Source organism: Meles meles, chromosome 11 (assembly GCF_922984935.1).
Source record: "Meles meles chromosome 11, mMelMel3.1 paternal haplotype, whole genome shotgun sequence".
NCBI classification, from domain to species: Eukaryota; Metazoa; Chordata; class Mammalia; order Carnivora; family Mustelidae; genus Meles; species Meles meles.
The window spans coordinates 48,823,881-48,842,440 of record NC_060076.1 but is presented as its reverse complement, the minus strand read 5'-3'; the positions used below and the strand labels follow the sequence as shown (position 1 = coordinate 48,842,440).

Below are 18,560 nucleotides of genomic sequence, written 5' to 3'. Positions count from 1 at the left end.
CATGGTGTCATTTATTTCCCTAATTCTGTTTTCGTGGTTTCTAAGCTGTTTGTTCCCGGCTTCCTCCTGATCCTTTCTCTCTATCTGTTTGTCCTCCAGATCACTAATTTTATCTTCTGTCTTAGTTACCCTAGCTTTTAGAGAATTTAGATTAGGTTGGAACTCATTGAAGACATTGTGAACATCATCCCTGGTGATTTTCAGTTCTGCCCTAACATTGTGAACATCATCCCTGGTGGCTTTCAGTTCTGTCCTAATCAATTTCATTTTGTCATCCATGGCTTTCTACAACCTAGCTATTGCCTGGATAATTGTTAGCCTGAATTCCCTTTCCAACCTATTGTCTATGTCAACAGCCATTAGCTCTGTTGCAGAAGGCCCAGCCTCTGAATTTTTCTTCTGTTGGGCATTCCTCCTCCTAGTCATTTTGGTGAGAGATGGCTGAACGGATGTAGCTGGATGTATTGACCATGGTGCAGTCAAGGTTCACCCTAGAACGCTTCTGAGCAATCAAGAGTCCTCGCCCAAATGAAAGAAAAAAGAAAGAGAGAGAGAGAGAAAAAAAGAGAGATAGAGAGAGAGACAGGAAAAAAAAGAAAGATAAAATAAAAGAGAAGCCCTAGTCCAAATGGGCCCCAAGGTAAGATTTATGAAGTATACAAATAAAAACAGAACCTCACCAAAAGAACCCCAAGTATAAGATTTATATACTACCAGGACAAACACAAATAAACAGAAACACTGGTGGAAGAAAAAGATGGGAGAATGGTTATAAACTCTCAGTGTGGGGGAGGAAGGTTATTTTTATTCTTCCTGGATGTATCTTGATATCTTTGTCAAGGGACTCAACTTTCCTAAGATAAAGGGAGATTAAAAATTGGTTTACCTATAGGGGTAGCAGTGATTGGGAAAAGGGGACTACCTTGAAGTTTAATTCTATATGTATATTAAAAAATAAAAATAAAAAAGGATAAACTAAACTAAAATAAAAGAAAATTTAAAAAATTAAAAAAATAGAAAAGCAAAAGAAAATCATGGGTATATGTATCAAAAAGTTCAGGTTAAAAGGTTATTATGGAATTTGATGTACTGGACATCTCACTGTGATGGTAAATAGGTTAAAAAATTATCTATAAAAAGAAATGAACCAGAATAGTGGGAACGAATTAAAAATAAAAGTTGTATCTATGAAGTAGTGGTGGTTGTTCTCTTGTCTTTTTTTCCCCCCATTGGCTTTCTGGGGGAGGGACCTGCCGCAAGTGGGTTTTCAGGCAGTGTTTCCTGAGTTAAGTCCTCCCATCCCCCTCAAGGGGGTGGGTTCTGAGGAAATGGGTTTTTCAGGCTTTTGTTCTATGGAGGTTTTTTGTTTGTTCATTTGTTTTCTCTCGCCTTGACAGCTTTTGATGGTTTTTGGAGCTTTAGAGGAAAGCAAACTGCACCCAGACCTCCCTCTCAGAGAGAAGCCTCAGACTGTTCCCCTCTGGGTGCTCCAGAGCACATACATTCCCCCTGGGCAGCTGGCAGAGCATGTTCCCAGTCGCAGTCCCTGGGGACACAGGAACTCCTGCTTGTACCCAAAACCACAACAGCAGCAGCAGCTGTCTGAGCAGCTCCAGACCACCAGAGAGGTCCCAAGCAGCAATCACACACTGAGGTTTTCCCAATTGCCCGGGCTGGGAGTGCTCAGACTTTCTGGGTCTGAGAATGCCAGACTGGAGCCTGCACGCACCTCTCTCAGGGGAGAGTGTGGGGCGTGACTCAGACTCTGACAGCATGGCGAGGCACCTGCAGGGGACTGCAAAAAGGCTGTGGTTCTGCCAGCTGGTGAGGCTCCCAGCCCCTTATGGGAGCCGCACCCCACACGCTCTCAGGCACGCTCACGGCCCAGGAACCAAGACCTGGTATCTTGGCTGCACTCTCTCTGGCTCAGCACCAAGGTTGGCTGTCCTGGGTTCGGGGACTTAAGCCCCTGTCCCTAACTGCCCCAAGTCTCACAATTTCACCCCGCGATCCTTTGCTCTTTTTGAGTGCTTTCAACCAGACTCCAAGTTAATGCTGGTCCCAAGTCACAGGGCACTCTCGTATTGGGGAATTACTTTCCAATGGGTCACCTCTGGTGGCTGCCTCCCCCTTTTGTTTATCTTCCGATATCAGTCTGACGTTCCCACTCCACTTTACCTGCCCACTGGCATCTTCTGCCCCTGTAGAGATCCAGACATGTATAATTCTAATATCAGGCTGATTTCATGGATGATCAGAGTTCTTTGGTAGGTAATCAGCTCACTTTAGGGGACAGGTTGAAACAGTGCCTCCTCCTAGTTCTCCGCCATCTTGTCTCTCCTAGCATTATACTTTTATATTTAAAGTAAGAAAAATTTAGAAGTCATTCATCATATTTAGATATCCAGTAAAGAATAAATAGCTTAAAATATAGCTCTCAGTTGAAATTTTTGTCAATTTTAAAGCTGAATTAAATAAATAAAATGAACACTTTCTTTTCTTATCTACTAAGCAGAGCTCTACATACATAACTATATAGACTGTAGATCCATGTTACCAAGTTTGTTGAAAGGTTCAATTACATAAATATTCAAAAGACTGTGACAGGAGGCCCCAATATGAAAAAGAAATGGTTGAGAAACCCATGCTCTACAATCCAGGAGAAAGTGTAGAAAGGAAAGGAAAGAGAGAAGTAGAAAGTAAGGGAAACGTTCAGAAATCGAAAACTCCTATGTCCCCCACTTAAGCCTCACACACAAGAAAAGATGTTCAGAGAAGCTAGAGCCACGGGTCCCTGACTTGCCAACCTGAGCCAGGCCAACAGCATCTGTAGGATCCCCGATGGCCCTGCCCTGCTCCTTCTTGGTGGCCCTGGTGTTGCTCAGCTGCCACTCCCTCAGCTCTCTGGCATGTGACCTGCCTCAGGACCACGGCCTGCTGAACTGAAGGGCCTTGATGCTCCTGAGACAAATAAGGACACTGTCTGCTAGCTCCTGTGACAAGTACAAAAATGACTTTGCCTTCCCCCAGGAGGTGTTTGATGGCAAGCAGCTGTAGAAGGCTTAAGCCCTCTCTGTCGTCCATGTGATGAACCAGAAGACCTTCCACCTCTTCTGCACAGAGGCCTCACCTGCTCCCTGGAACACGACCCTCCTGGAGGAATTGTGCTCAGGACTCTCTGAGCAGCTGGGCCACCTGGAAGCCTGTCCCCTGCAGGAGACGGGGTGGGAGAGATGCCCCTCATCAATGGGGACTCCATCCTGAGGAACTACTTCCAGAGAATCTCCCTCTATCTGCAAGAGAAGCAATACAGCCCTTGTGCCTGGGAGATGGTCCGAGCAGAGATCATGTAACCGTTGTATGCATCAACAGCCTTGCAAGAAAGATTCTGGAGAAGAAAGTGACACCCCTTTCAACATGGAAATGATTCCCTCTGACTGATAACATCACACATTCCGGAGTTCTGCCGTGTCAGAGACTCTCATTTCTGCTGTTGCGAAGACATGAACACAGTGAATTTGTCAAGTGTTTTCAGAACGTGTCAACTCTACAAGTGGTAGTTGCCTACAGATGACCTTGCTCGTGTCTATTTATCTATTTAAATATTTATTTATGGAAATATTGATAAGATTCGGTTTTCATGTAATAAGATGTGCCCCTTTACATAGCAGATTATAATGAAAGGTATTTTTAATATGTAATCAGTTTATCATTTTTTTCTTTATGGAACTTTAAGTACAAAAGCATTTTCAAAGAGGCACACCAGGTCTGATTGTGTAACTCCGTTGGAGATCGGACAGCAGAATGCATTTACCATCATACTGCATTAACGTTGGAAATGACAACTGACTTTCTCTAGGACAACTTGCACATTGCTCTTAGGCTATAGGACATAATAAATAGAGATCCTGATGTCTACATCTTTGGTTCTGGAATATATAAATATGGTTGCTGTAGGGATGGAATCTAAAAACAGTCCTTCCATTTAGTGTTTTAAAGAAGAAGGAAAAGAAGTGACTTCTCTCACCTGCTGCTAGAAGAGAGAAGCTGAAGCACACGGGAAGTGCACACAGAAAAGCTGTGGACCCCTTGACAGGTCACTGGCAGACATGGAGACACGTATGTCCAGTGTCGGGGGGGAGGTGACATGGCATTTGACTAGAAACGCCATGGCTGAGGTCCATATCTAGGAGGCAAAGCCAGAAACAGAGGTGGTTATGCGGGGAGACTGTGTCATGTGAGAACCAGACATACACTTGATTCTGAGGCTCTTCAACCATGAAGGGAGGGGAGAGAAGAGCCACAAAGGAGACGGTGGACTCTTGGCCATATAGCACAGGGTAAGAGAGGATGCTGGTGAGTGTCTTTAAGGAAGTAAATGTGTTTCGAAGACGATCAGCGGATTCCAGGAAGATGTGGATTGAAATTGCCTGTGATGTCAGAAACACAGATGCCTTTGCTGACCTTCCTGAGAGTCGGTTTGGTGGATTGCATAAGCAGACCACCCTGGAGCAGGTGGGAGCATGAATAAGAGAAGTCAGTGCATCTGACTTGGAGAAGAATATTACATGCGATCTGGGAATAACGGGGTTTGCTATTTTGGGCATAGTTTGCCCTTTTATGTTATTTCTTTTTCCCTGAGTGATTTCATGGAATCAGTGTTCTTTAAATCATGTTAATATGTTTAATGTTATATTTATTTTTCCTCATGACTGAACTACTGACGGTGGTTTATCCTGTCTTGGTTCTTACTAACGTGCACATCAGCGAGATGTTCGACTTTAAGAATTCAATTGGCAGGAGTGGATAGCTCATTCAATCCTTCATCAAATTATCTATTACTATGGATAAGATCATGTTTCCTGGAATTATTTGGCATCATTAATTAGGTTCCTTAGCCCCTCTATGTGACCCTGTTTCCTACAGCGTCATAATACCCCATTGCTTTTTCTAGAGAGTTTGATGTGGTAAGAATTTTCTGTTGCTCGCTGCTAGTATTTCCTCATGTTCTGAATACCACAATGTTTGGTGGATATCCACATCACAATATTCTCATGCACATAAAGACTGACAGACTTTCTTCAACAATGAGGGTGGGAAGCTGGCTCAGGCATTCTCTCTTCTAATATTTACAGCAATAAGAAATCTTTGGTCAAATCAGCCGAAAATACATGAATCATGGAAATCCATAGAGCAATAGTGAGTTGTGTGGAATTCAGGATTACCAACAGATTTAAAAATTATGACAGAATAGCGTGAATTCACTGATCTCATGCACTGAAAGACACATAGGAGTGCATCTTCCGCAGGGAACAGCATAAATATGGTAGCAGTCATCTTATTTTAATTCTGACAGCTATATATGAGAATATTGTTTGTCTCCTCCTACAAAATTCTTGGGAACAGTGTGGCCTACACTTCAGTACCTGACTTGCAAAGGAGGCAGCCTCCCAAACTGGAATTCTGTTATGAATTCTAGAAAAGACTGACCCATTCATCCCCCATTGCCAAGAAGGGTTTTTATTTTCACCAGTGGATTTTGTGAACATCTGAGTGTCAAGAATAAATATCTAGGTGGAAGTGCAGAAGAACATGCTATTTCCTTAACCTTCCACACCCACCCTGCACTCTACCCTCCCCCAACACCATTCCAGAATACATTCCTCTGTCCTAAGGCTTACTTTCCTCACCAATGCAGAAGTCCCCACAGCACACTTGGCATTCACTCTCTGGACCTCTCAGCCTGTTCACACAACAGCTTTCTGTTCTGCTGTCATCTCAGCTTAATGATTTTTCTAAGGAGCAGCACAAGAAAGCAAGTAGAAAGCAAAAACACAATGAAATCTCTAGGTTTTGCAGAACCACCTGCTAGAGAGGCTTTGCTCAGATTTCCATCCAATGTGATGGAATAGCAGCTGTGGCTGAAAGGAAACAGAAAGCAGGATCAGGTTGAAGGGTGGCCTAGTGAAGCTCCCTTTAGGGAGACTGCCCGCTGGTGGCCAAATGCGACAAGGGTGCTGACCAAAATGGATCCTCTTCCTGAGGCTGTCCCTTCCAGCTACAAGAAGCGTACTTGTGGACATCCAGAGATTCTAATACTGTCATAATCCTGTTTCCTTACTCTGTCTATGACAAAGAGTAAGTCTTGTCCTGAAAACTCCTATAACCATAGTCAGTTTCAATCCCAATGTTCTTGATTATTAAATACTGGAAAGTGTTGGAGAACCAAGCAGCAAGGGCCCAATGCAGGAGCGATGGGAGTGAGCATTTTTTAAAAAGATTTTATTTCATTATTTGAGAGAGGCAGAGAGGCAGAGCATGAAAGGGGGGAAGGTCAGATGGAGCAGCACACTCCCGACTGAGGAGGTAGGCTAATGTAGGACTCGATCCTAGGACCATGAGATGATGACCTGAGCTCAAGGCAGATGCTTAAAGGACTGAGCCACCCAGGCGGCCTGACCCCCACCAACTTTCCATCCCCAGGCATTTCCGGTCAACCTTCCAGGGGACGTAGAGGAGGCAGGGCTCAGGGCTGGGTGCCCAGGGACAGGCTGGGAGACATCACCCTGCACTACTGGCCACAAGCAGCCAAGCTTTGGCAGCTTCAGGAGACAGAGTGCCCACTTGCCCTCCCTAACCCTCCCTATCAGCTGATTGCTGTGCTGTGGAGCTGAAGACCCCCAGACATCCAGTCCCAACCAGAAACACGCTAGTTCCAAGGACCCTGCACACAGAATACCGGAACTCAACTGTGCCTGTGTTGGAATGCTGCCTAAGTTCTCGTTACACCAGGAGTAGGACACTCCTTTGCTCAGAAAACCACAGCTGACGTCTGGAAACATGAAAATGTTGAAAGTCATCAGCAATGTGGGAACCTGGAAGGAGACTAGAAATGAGAAAGTATCCACTGGTAGTGACTTATCCTCAGGAAGTGGAATAGTATGACACTAGGGCAGATTCAAGTCAACTGTCTCTCTGTGTCCTTCCCGAGACTGAGAAGGTTCAAGTGGACACTGGGAGCACAGAGTTCTTCTAGGCACATGTGTCCCATGGTAGTGTCCCCACCACGGGTGACCCTGACAGGACAGCAGCCTGCAATGTGTTAGAAGGAGGAGGGTCACTCTAGTGCCAGCCACAAATATCTATATCATTGGCAGAAAAATCTAATGTCTCATGAGTATTTATTTTATTGTTTTTTAATTTTTTTATTAACATAATGTATTATTGACCCCAGGGGTACAGGTCTGTGAATCCACAGGTTTACACACTTCACAGCACTCACCATCGCACATACCCTCCCCAATGTCCCTAACCCCACCTCCATGTCCCTCCCTTCCCCCCAGCAACCCTCACTTTGCTTTGTGCGATGAAGAGTCTTTTTATGGTTTGTCTCCCTCCTGATCCCATTTGATTCATTTATTCTTTTCCTATCCCCAAACCACCCACCTTGCCTCTCAACTTCCTCAAATCAGGGAGATTATATGATTATTGTCTTTCTCTGATTGACTTCTTTCTCTAAGCATAACCACTCTAGTTTCATCCACACCGTCACAAATGGCAGGATTTCAATTCTTTGGATGGCTGCATAGTATTCCATTATATATATATATACACCACATCTTCTTTATTCATTCATCTGTTGATGGAGGTCTAGGTTCTTTCCATAGTTTTGCTATTGTGGACATTGCTGCTGTAAACATTCGGGTGCACGTGCCCCTTTAGATCACTATGTTTGTATCTTTAGGGTAAATACCCAGTAGTGCAATTGCTCGATCATAGGGTAGATCTATTTTCAACTTTTTGAGGAACCTCCATGCTGTTTTCCAGTGTGGTTGCACCAGCTTGCATTCCCACCAACAGTGTAGGAGGGTTCCCCTTTCTCCATATCCTCGCCAGCATCTTTCATTTCCTGAGTTGTTAATTTTAGCCATTCTGACAGGTGTGAGGTGGTATCTCATTGTGGTTTTGATTTGTATTTCCCTGATGCCGAGTGATGTGGAGCACTTTTTCATATGTCTGTTGGTCATCTGGATGCCTTCTTTGAGGAAATGTCTATTCACGTCCTTTGCCCATTTCTTTTTTTTTTTAAAGATTTTATTTATTTATTTGACAGACAAAGATCACAATTAGGCAGAGAAGCAGTCAGAGAGAGAGGGGGAAGCAGGCTCCCTGCCAAGTAGAGAGCCTGATGCGGGGCTCGATCTCAGGACCCTGAGATCATGACCTGAGCTGAAGGCAGAGGCTTTAACCACTGAGCCACCCAGGTGCCCCCCTTTGCCCATTTCTTGATTGGATTATTTGTTCCTTGGGTGTTGAGTTTGAAAAGTTCTTTATAGATTTTGGATACTAGCCCTTAATCTGATATTTCCTTTGCAAATATCTTCTCCCATTCTGTCAGTTTTCTTTTGCTTTAATATGTTAACTGTTTCCTTTGCTGTGCAGAAGCTTTTGATCTTGATGAAGTCCCAATAGTTCCTTTTTGCCCTTGCTTCCCTTGCCTTTGGTGATATTCCTAGAAGTAGTTGCTGCAGTTGAGGTGGAAGAGGTTGCTGCCTGTGTTCTCCTAAAGGATTTTGAGGGATTCCTTTCTCACATTTAGGTCCTCCATCCAGTTTGAGTGTATTTTTGTGTGTGGTGTAAGAAAATGGTCCAATTTCATTTTTCTACATGTGGCTGTCCAATTTTCCCAATACCATTTGTTGAAGAGGCTGTCTTTTTTCCATTGGACATTCTTTGCTGCTTTGTCGAAGAGTAGTTGACTATAGAGTTGAGGGTCTGTTTCTGGGCTCTCTATTCTGTTCCATTGATCTATGTGTCTGTTTTTGTGCCAGTACCATACTGTCTTGATGATGACAGCTTTGAAATGGAGCTTGAAGTCTGGATTTGTGATGCCACCAACTTTGGCTTTCTTTTTCAGTATTCCTCTGGCTATTCGAGGTCTTTTCTGGTTCCATATAAATTGTAGGATTTTTTGTTCTATTTCTTTGAAAAAAAAATGGATGGGCTTTTGATAGGGATTGTATCAAATGTGTAGATTGCTTTAGGTAGTGTAGACATTTTCATAATATTTGTTCTTCCAATCCATGAAAGTGGAACATTTTTCCATTGCTTTGTGTTTTCCTCAATTTCTTTCATGAGTCTGCATAGTTTTCTGAGTATGAATTCTTTGCCTCTTTGGTTAGGTTTCTTCCTAGGTATCTTATGGTTTTGGGTGCAATTGTAAATGGGATTGATTTTTTAACTTCTCTTTCTTCTGTCTTGTTGTTGGTGTAGAGAAATGCAACTGATTTCTGTGCATTGACTTTATAACCTGACACTCTACTGAATTCCTATGTAAATTCTAGCATATTTGGAGTGGTGTCTTTTGGGTTTTCCACCTATAGTATCATATCATCTGCAAAGAGTGATAGTTTGACTTCTTCTTTGCTGATTTTGATGCCTTTTCTTTTTGTTACCTGATTGCTGAGGCTAGGACTTCTAGTACTATGTTCAATAGCAGTGGTGACAAAGGATATCCCTGCCGTGTTCCCTGATCTCAGTGGAAAAACTCCCAGTTTCTCTCCACTGAGACTGATATTCGCAGTGGGTTTCTCATAGATCGCTTTGATGATACTGAGGTATGTACCCTTATCCGTACACTTTGAAGAGTTTTGAACAGGGAAGGATGCTATACTTTGTCAGATGCCTTTTCAGCATCTATTGAGAGTATCATATGGTTCCTGTTCTTTCTTTTATCAATGTATTGTATGACATTGATTGATTTGCGGATGTTGAACCAACCTTGCAGCCCAGGAAAAAATCCCACTTGGTCGTGGTAAACCATCCTTTTAATGTATTGTTGGATCCTATTGGCTAGTATTTTGGTTAGAATTTTTGCATCTGTGTTCATCAAGGATATAGGTCTGTAATTCTCTTTTTTGATGGGATCCTTGATGACTGCTTCACTCTCCATACTGGTTATGGGTCTGTTCAGGTTTTCTCTTTCTTCCTGGTTCAGTTGTGGTAGTTAGCACATCTCTAGGAATGCATCCATTTCATCCAGATGGTCAAATTTGCTGGTGTACAGTTGCTCATAATATGTTCTTATAATTGTTTGTATTTCTTTCTCGTTGGTTGTGATCTCTCCTCTTTCATTCATGATTTTCTTTATTTGGGTTCTTTCTCTTTTCTTTTTGATAAGTCTGGCCCAGGGGTTTACCAATCTTATTCATTCTTTCAAAGAACCAGCTCCTAGTTTAATTGATTTGTTATATTGTTTTTTTGGTTTCTATTTAATTGATTTCTGCTCTGATTTTTACTATTTCTCTTCTCCTGGTGGGCTTTGGCTTTCCTTGTTGTTCTTTCTCCAGCTCTTTTATGTGTAGGGTTAGGTCATGTATGTGAGACCTTTCTTTTTTCTTGAGAAAGTCTTGTATCACTATATATTTTCCTCTTAGAACTGCCTTTGCTGTATCCCACAGATTTTGAACCATTGTGTTTTCATTATCATTTGTTTCCATGAATTTTTTCAATTCTTCTTTAATTTCCTGGTTGACCCATTCATTCTTTACAAGGATGCTCTTTAGTCTCCAGGTATTTGGGTTCTTTCCAAATTTTGTCTTGTGATGGAGTTCTAGCTTCAGAGCATTATGGTGTGAAAGTATGCAGGGAATGATCCGAGTCTTTGGATACCAGTTGAGACCTGATTTATGACCCAGGATGTGATGTATTCTGGAGAATGTTTCATGTGCACTGGAGAAGAACATGTTTTTTGTTGCTTTGGGATGGAATGTTCTGAATATATCTGTTATGTCCCTCTGGTCCAGTGTGTCACTCAAGGCCTTTATTTCCTTGTTGATCTTTTGCTTGGACGATCCATCCATTTCAGTGAGTGGGCTGTCAAGTCCCCTACTATTATTGTATTCTTGTCGATGTGTTTCTTTGATTTTGTTATTATTTGATTTATATAATTGGCTACGCCCATGTTAGGGGCATAGATACTTACAATTGTTAGATCTTCTTGTTGGACAGACCATTTGAGTATGATATAGTCTCCTTCCTCTTCTCTTATTATACTCTTTGGCTTGAAATATAATTTATCTGATATAAGGATTGTCACCACAGCTTTCTTTTGATGTCCATTAGCATGGTAAATTGTTTTCCATCCCCTCACCTTAAATCTGGAGGTGTCTTTGGGTCTTAAATGAGTTTTTTGTAGACAGCATATTGATGGTTTTGGTTTCTTTTTTTTTTTTATCCATTATGATACCCCGGGTCTTTTGCTTGGGGCATTTAGCCGATTTACATTCAGGGTAACTATTGAGAGATATTAATTTAGTGCTACTATATTGCCTGTAAGGTGACTCTTACTGTATATTGTCTCTGTTTCTGGTCTGCTACTTTTAGGCTCTCTCTTTTCTTAGAGGACCCCTTTCAATATTTCCTGTAGAGGTGGTTTGGTGTTTACAAATTGTTTTTGTATTTGTTCATCCTGGAAGCTTTCTATCTCCTCCTTTTATTTTCAGTGATAGCCTAGCTGGATATAGTATTCCTGGCTGCATGTTTTTCTCGATGAGTGCTCTGAATATATCATGCCAGTTCTTTCTGGCCTGCCAGGTTTCTGTGGATAAGTCCACTGCCAATCTAATATTTTTACCATTGTAGTTACAGATTTCTTGTCCTAGGCTGCTTTCAGGGTTTTCTCTTTGTCACTAAGACTTGTAAATTTTACAGGTTGGCTATTATCTGATGGGCTGTGGGCCTATTCTTATTGACTTTGAGGGGGCTTCTCTGTGCCTCCTGCATTTTGGTGCTTGTCCCCTTTGCCATATTAGGGAAATTCTCTACAATAATGCTCTCCAATATACCTTCTGCTCCCTTCTCTCTCTCTTGTTCTTCTAGAAACCCCATTACTCTAATGCTGTTTTGTCTTATTGTGTCACTTATCTGTTGAATTCTCCCCTCATGGTCCAGTAGTTGTTTGTCTCTCTTTTGCTCAGCTTCTTTATCCTCTGTCATCTGGTGTTCTATATCACTAATTCTTTCTTCTGCCTCATTTATCCTAGCAGTAAGAGCCACTAGTTTTGATTGCACCTCATTAATAGCTTTTTTTCTTTCAACTTGGTTAGATTTTAGTTCTTTTATTTCTCCAGATAGGGCTTTTATTTCTCCTGATAGGGTTTCTCAAATATTTTCCATGCCTTTTTGGGCTCAGCTAGCACCTTGAGAATCATCATTCTGAACTCTAGATCTGACATATTACCAAAGTCCATATTGATTAGGTCCCTAGCCCTTGGTACTGCCTCTTGTTCATTTTTTTGTGGTGCATTTTTCCACCTTGTCAATTTATCCAGATTAAGAATATATGAAGGAGTGAATAAAATACTAAAAGGGGGGCAAGAACCCCAGGAAAATGTGCTCTAACCAAATCAGAAGAGACCCCAAATCATGGGGGGAAGATAGGAGGAAAAAGGAGTTCAGAAAAAAAAAATTAAATAAAGAAAAAATATAAAAAAATATGTATATATTAGATTAGTGGCTAGAACAGAGTCACCCCCTTAATTTTGGGAGTATTTTGGTCTATTAAAATAAACTATCTCCCAAAATTTTAAAGAATGAAAAATGCACACACACACACACACACACACACACACACACATAAACAAGATGAAGGGATGGAAGTTTTAAAAAAAAAATTCTAAAAAAGGAGTTGATAAGATAAGTGGAGAGAATTTGCTCAGGCTGGAGAGTAGAACAAAGACCTGTGTAGATTTAGCGTATATTTTGAACTATTAGAAGAAGTTGTATCCCAAATTTTTTTAGAAGAAAAAACCCTATATGTATACAAAAATAAAGTTAGATACAATGAAGGATAATATGTGAGTATAATAATGACTTTTCAAAAAAGATTTTTTTAATGAAAGGTATCGTTAAGATAAGCTAGTTAAAAAATGTTAAAGGAGGAAAGAGTAAAAGTCAAAACAATTTTGGCTTAAGAAAAAAATAAAATTAAAAAATATTAATTAATTGTGCCAGACTAAAGAACATGGGGAGAAAGCCATGATTTCATGCTTTGCTTGCTCCTTTTCTGAAATTCCACTGTTCTCCTTGGAAGTGAACTTGGTCTTGGCTGAATTTCTTGCTGATCTTCTGGGGGAGGGGCCTGTTGTAGTGATTCTCAAGTGTCTTTTCCCGAGGTGGAATTGCACCACCCTTACCAGTGGCAGGGCTAAGTAATTCGCTTGGGTTCGCTGTGAGGAGCTTTTGTTCTCTGAAGGTTTTCCATAGAGTTCTGGAGGATGGAATGAAAATGGTGGCCTCCCAATCTCTGGCCTAGAGGAGCCGAGAGCTCAGGGCCCCACTCCAGAGTGTGCCTTTGGAGAAAAGCGCTCAATCACTCCCATCTTCCTGGCCTCTGGCTGCACTCCAAGCTTCTCCAGACTGTGACCAAGCATCTCTGGCACACAGCCCCATCTGGAGTCTCCAAACCCAGCAGATCCCTGCTCTCTTCTGTGGGGGTCTTTCAGGAGCTTGTGTGGTCTCTGCTAACAGAGCAGTGGCCTGCCTAAGCCACGGATCACAGGTTAAGGTAGGCCTGAGTTGAGAGATCACTTCTGGGCTCCATATCTCTACCCGGCTTCCCCACTCTACCTTGGAGCTCTGCAATGCTCAAACACCACCGGCCCTTCAGTGTCCCCGCAGGACATAAGACCATGCTCTCTGCGCATGGGCTTCACCCTGGCTTAGCCTCTGGAGCGATGTCCCTCAGTGGAACAGCTTTTAAAAGTTCTGAATTTTGTGCTCCATTGCTTCACCACTTGCCGGGTGCTGGACCCACTCCACGAGGTCTATCTTGCCGTCACTTTGGATTCGCTCTCTGCAGGTCCCACCTTTAAGAAAGGGGTCGACTTTCTGTTTCTAGCATTGCTGCTCTTCTTCTCTTCAATCTCCTGTTGGATTGGTAGGTGTTTGGATTGGTGTGGTAAATTATCTAGCTGATCTACTGCTACCTGATATCACCTCAGCCCACTACTTCTCCACCATCTTAACTCCTCCCTGCTCTCATGAGTATTCAAAATGGATCCTGCCAACTTGTCTTTGGAACTTCAAGTCAGTCATGCAGTTGACTCCTCCCACACTCTCTGTTGCCAAACACAACCACAGACCACAAGCCGTTGGCATCTGCGGTGCAATCTAGAATCCTTGATCCCTCACACTCTCAACCTGACTGATTCCATGCCATGGCCTCTCCTGGGTCGCAAATCCTCTGTCCATTTCTATTCTTCACATCTTTTAACAACTGCTTCCAGACCAGCCATTATCTCACAGCTCCTTTGTGTTCTACCTTGGATATTGGTTCAATCTGAATAATTCTCCCTCTGGGTTTCTGTTTCTCTCCAAACAGCTGCAGAGATAAGCGGAATCCAAATGGGGTTTCTGAGAAGACAGAGGTAATGGTTTCAAAGATCTCAGAAGGGTTAGACTGAAATCAGCTTTAGTGTTGTCATCTAAATGATCCTCATCATTATTCTAATCCAAGAATCATGCAAGATCTTTCAATTCCCCTTGTCTTCATATTGCATTTCTCAGGCAAACTTTTCCAGGCCTGCGTGGACTTATCAGGTAGGTAGAGCTCTCAGGCAGGGCAAGGATCCCGTCTCCTTCCAAAGAGGGTGAACAGCTAGAGTCCTTGTCGCCAGTCTCTTGTGAGCTGGTTGGTGTGACTCCTCTCATCTCTCCTCAGAGCCGAGTACATGTGGATTGAACGAAAGGAAAATGAGGTGGCTCCTCTTGTAGAGCTGAGAACCTCAGGGGGACCCAAGATTATGTCTTGTGGGATCCTCTGGCAGAGGCACTTTCCTCACTTGCAATAACTCAGTACAGCCTTCATTCCCCTCGTCTGCCGGAGCTGCTCGTCCCCAGTCTTGCTGCATCAAATTTGGCTGACGTGCACTCTGCCATTTTCTCAGCCGACAGGCCACTCTTTCACTTTTGTCACGTTTAGACATAATAGTTGTCTTTCCCCCTTCCCCACTCACAGCTGCCATGTTTTGCTTTCGAGGAGAGTTAACATGAGAAACAGAAAAACTGATGTCTTAAAAATGAAAGAGAAACCCGGGGCAGCCCCTTGGCCCTCCTCTTCCTTCCCTCTGTGTGATCCTCATGATGACCTAGAAACTGATCAGGACCAGCAAGTCAGAGTATGTCTAGTAAAGCATGTGGAAATATTAAGTTTTTCAAATTCTCTTTGTTGTTGTTACTTAATTTGAAGATGCAACACCGTGAATGAGGAAAGGCAACAAGGAAGTGTGTCCCTGACATCATAGCCTGGGCCTCACCCCCCTGCATTCTGAGCACCAGACAGGTGGCCAGATGAAGCTGCCTACTGTCAACACACAGTCTGAATGAGCTAGTGAAAGTCATCAGTTTCTGTGCTGGAAGTTTCCCAGAGACCCAGTCAGTGAATTCCCTGTGCTCCACTCAGAAATTTTGGACGTAACATGTGTTCCCTAGTTTCAGGAAAATTTGAACCATGGGGAACACTGGGTGGCTCAACTTGTTGAGGATCTGATTCTTACTCTACCTTCAGATCTTGATGTCAGACTGTGAGTTCAAGACCCAAGTTAGGGTCCACCCTGTGTGAGGAGCTTACTTAAATAAATGAAAAACCGGAAAATTAAGCACTGTGGTGGTACAATAAATGTATTCCCTTATTCAAGGTGAAAGGATTATAACTGGTTTTTCCTCTACTTGGAGAATAGAATCATTCACCTCAGCATCTGAGGGATGTTGACACCTTTGTTACCTGGTCAGGTGAGGAGGAGGTCAGCAAGAGAGAGGGTCCCCAACACAAACACGCCAGGGGCAAGGGCAAGGATCTAGGGGCAGAAACTGCTTTGCTAACAAGGAAACCAGCCCCTGCACAGTAGGGGAATCTAGAGTCCTCCGGACATGGTGAGCCTGTCCTCAGGAGTGAGCCCAGGAGAACCTGGGTGGAGGACACTCAGTCACTCTAGAAGAAATATGTTAGTAGAGGTGATAACTACCTTGTCAGTGAGGTGCTGCTGGGAAAATCCAGTCATGTGGAAATAGAACCTCGACACCTCCTCTTCCCAGACAAGAACCAGGCTTCCTGCTGGGGGCACTTGCAATGACTTGGAGCGTTCTAACAAAACCTTGGTATTTATTGTCGTTCATTGGGTATTCTTGGATATTACATAAGAAACAATGGCACAGAATTCTTGGAGGACACAAACTGTCAGCAAGGTCAGTGTGACAAATCCAGGAATAACAGGAATCCCTAAGGATTGGAGGAGTTTCTCTCCATCATTTCCTGGATCTCAGAGTCTAACTGGACAGGTGATCTTTCTTACTGGTGAGCTGCCAGTGGTGTCTTGTGGCCATTGCTGATGTTTGAGGCCTGTTGTGATGCAGGCTTTGGAAATGAAAACACAAACACATTAAATTTTATGATTTAGCTCTACAAAATTCATTCAACACCTCAGTAATTATCTAGTGTAAGCAGAATAAATATTTTGATAATACCTTCCAGAGTACAGTAGTAGCAGGGGAAGTTAAAGATGATGTTGTCGTGGTGCCTGGGTGGTTCAGTCAGTTGGGTGGCTGCTTTCAGCTCAGGTCATGATCCCAGGGTCCTGGCATGGAGCCTTGCATCAGGCTCCCTGCTCCGTGGGAGCCTGCTTCTCCCTCACTGTCTGCCTGCTGCTCTGTCTACTTGTACTCTCTCTGCATCTATCTCTCTGCCAAATAAATGAATAAAAATCTTCAAAAAATGATTTTGTCCTATGAGGCAACATTCAATTTCAGGACACTAAAAACACATGTTAAGTAAGTAATTCCATTTTTCACTTGCATTTAGCAATCTGGATTGATTTGAAATGTCCAGGTACACTGAAATCATTATGTCCTCTTAGAAATCGTTATTTGCATATGTACTCCCTATACTACACTGTATACATGTAAAGAAAAGTTACTCATCAAATTTACTTATATACATAGGCATCAATAGCTTTAAAATATAACTATTAGCTTAAAATTTTTAGTCATTCTGGACCATGAACTGGTTAAACCTTACACTTTTTTTTATCTTAAAGCACAGACAAAAATACAATATGTAACAATATATACTGTGTCTCCTGTTATTAAGTATTCTTGAAAGTTTGAATTAAAAAACATCCAAAAAGATTCTGGAGGCAAGGATAATACTTAAAGAAAATAATACATGGTTGAGAAACCCATGCTCCAAACCCAAGTAGAAAGTGTAGAAAGGAAAGCAAAAAGAGAAGTAGAAAGTAAGGGAAACGTTCAGAAATCGAAAACTCCTGTGTCCCCTACTTAAGCCTCACGCACAAGAGAAGATGTTCAGAGAAGCTAGAGCCACGGGCCCCAGACGTGCCCACCCCACCCAGGCCAAAAGCATCTGCAGGATAACCTATGGCTCTGCCCTGCTCCTTCTTGGTGGCCCTGGTGGTGCTCAGCTGCCACTCCCTCAGCTCTCTGGCATGTGACCTGCCTCAGGACCATGGCCTGCTGCACTGGAGGGCCTTGATGCTTCTGAGACAAATGAAGAGACTGTCTGCTAGCTCCTGTGACAACTATACAAAGGACTTTGGCTTCCCCCAGGAGGTGTTTGATGGCAAGCAGCTGCAGAAGGCTCAAGCCCTCCCTTTCGTCCATGTGACGAACCAGAAGACCTTCAACCTCTTCTGCACAGAGGCCTCACCTCCTCCTTGGAACACGAACCTCCTGGGGGAATTGTGCTCAGGACTCTCTGAGCTGCTGGGCCACCTGGAAGCCTGTCCCCTGCAGGAGGCAGGTGTGGGAGAGAAGCCCCTTGTGAATGGGGACTCCATCCTGAGGAACTACTTCCAGAGGATCTCCCTCTATCTGCAAGAGAAGCAATACAGCCCTTGTGCCTGGGAGATGGTCCGAGCAGAGATCATGAAACCCTTGTATGCATCAACCGTCTTGCAAGAAAGATTCAGGAGAAAGAAGCGACACCCCTTTCAACATGGAAATGATTCCCTCTGACTGATAACATCACACATTCCGGAGTTCTGCCGTGCCAGAGACTCTCACTTCTCTGTCCCAAAGCCATGAACACAGTCAATTTGTCAAGTGTTTTCAGAACGTGTCAACTCTACAAGCAGTAGTCGCTTACAGATGACCTTGCTTGTGTCTATTTATATATTTAAATATTTATGGAAATATTGATAAGATTCAGTTTTCATATAATATGATTTGCACCTTTACATAACAGAATATAATAAAATATATTTTTAATATGTAATCAGTTTATCATTTTTTCCTTTATGGAACTTTAAGTACAAAAGTGTTTTCAAAGAGACACACCAGGTCTGATTGTGTAACTCCGTTGGAAATCGGACAGCAGAATGCATTGACCATCATTCTGCACTAACATTGGAAATGACAACTGACTTTCTCTAGGACAACTTGCACGTTGACCTCAGGCTATAGGACATAATAAATACAGATCCTGATGTCTACATCTTTGGTTGTAGGGATATATAAATACGGTTGCTATAGGGATGGGAATCTAA

General features: G+C 42.8%; 1 protein-coding gene and 1 pseudogene across 1 annotated transcript; both read left to right on the top strand.

Annotated features, from left to right (window-relative positions):
- Window positions 1-2,841: 2,841 nt before the first annotated feature.
- Window positions 2,842-3,353, top strand: LOC123952838 (annotated as a pseudogene).
- Window positions 3,354-15,801: 12,448 nt separating this feature from the next.
- Window positions 15,802-18,030, top strand: LOC123952832 (interferon alpha-1/2-like). The gene has a single exon (XM_046022419.1). The coding sequence runs from the start codon at window positions 17,434-17,436 to the stop codon at window positions 18,028-18,030; it is 597 nt and encodes a 198-aa protein (XP_045878375.1). The 5' UTR covers window positions 15,802-17,433.
- Window positions 18,031-18,560: the final 530 nt, after the last annotated feature.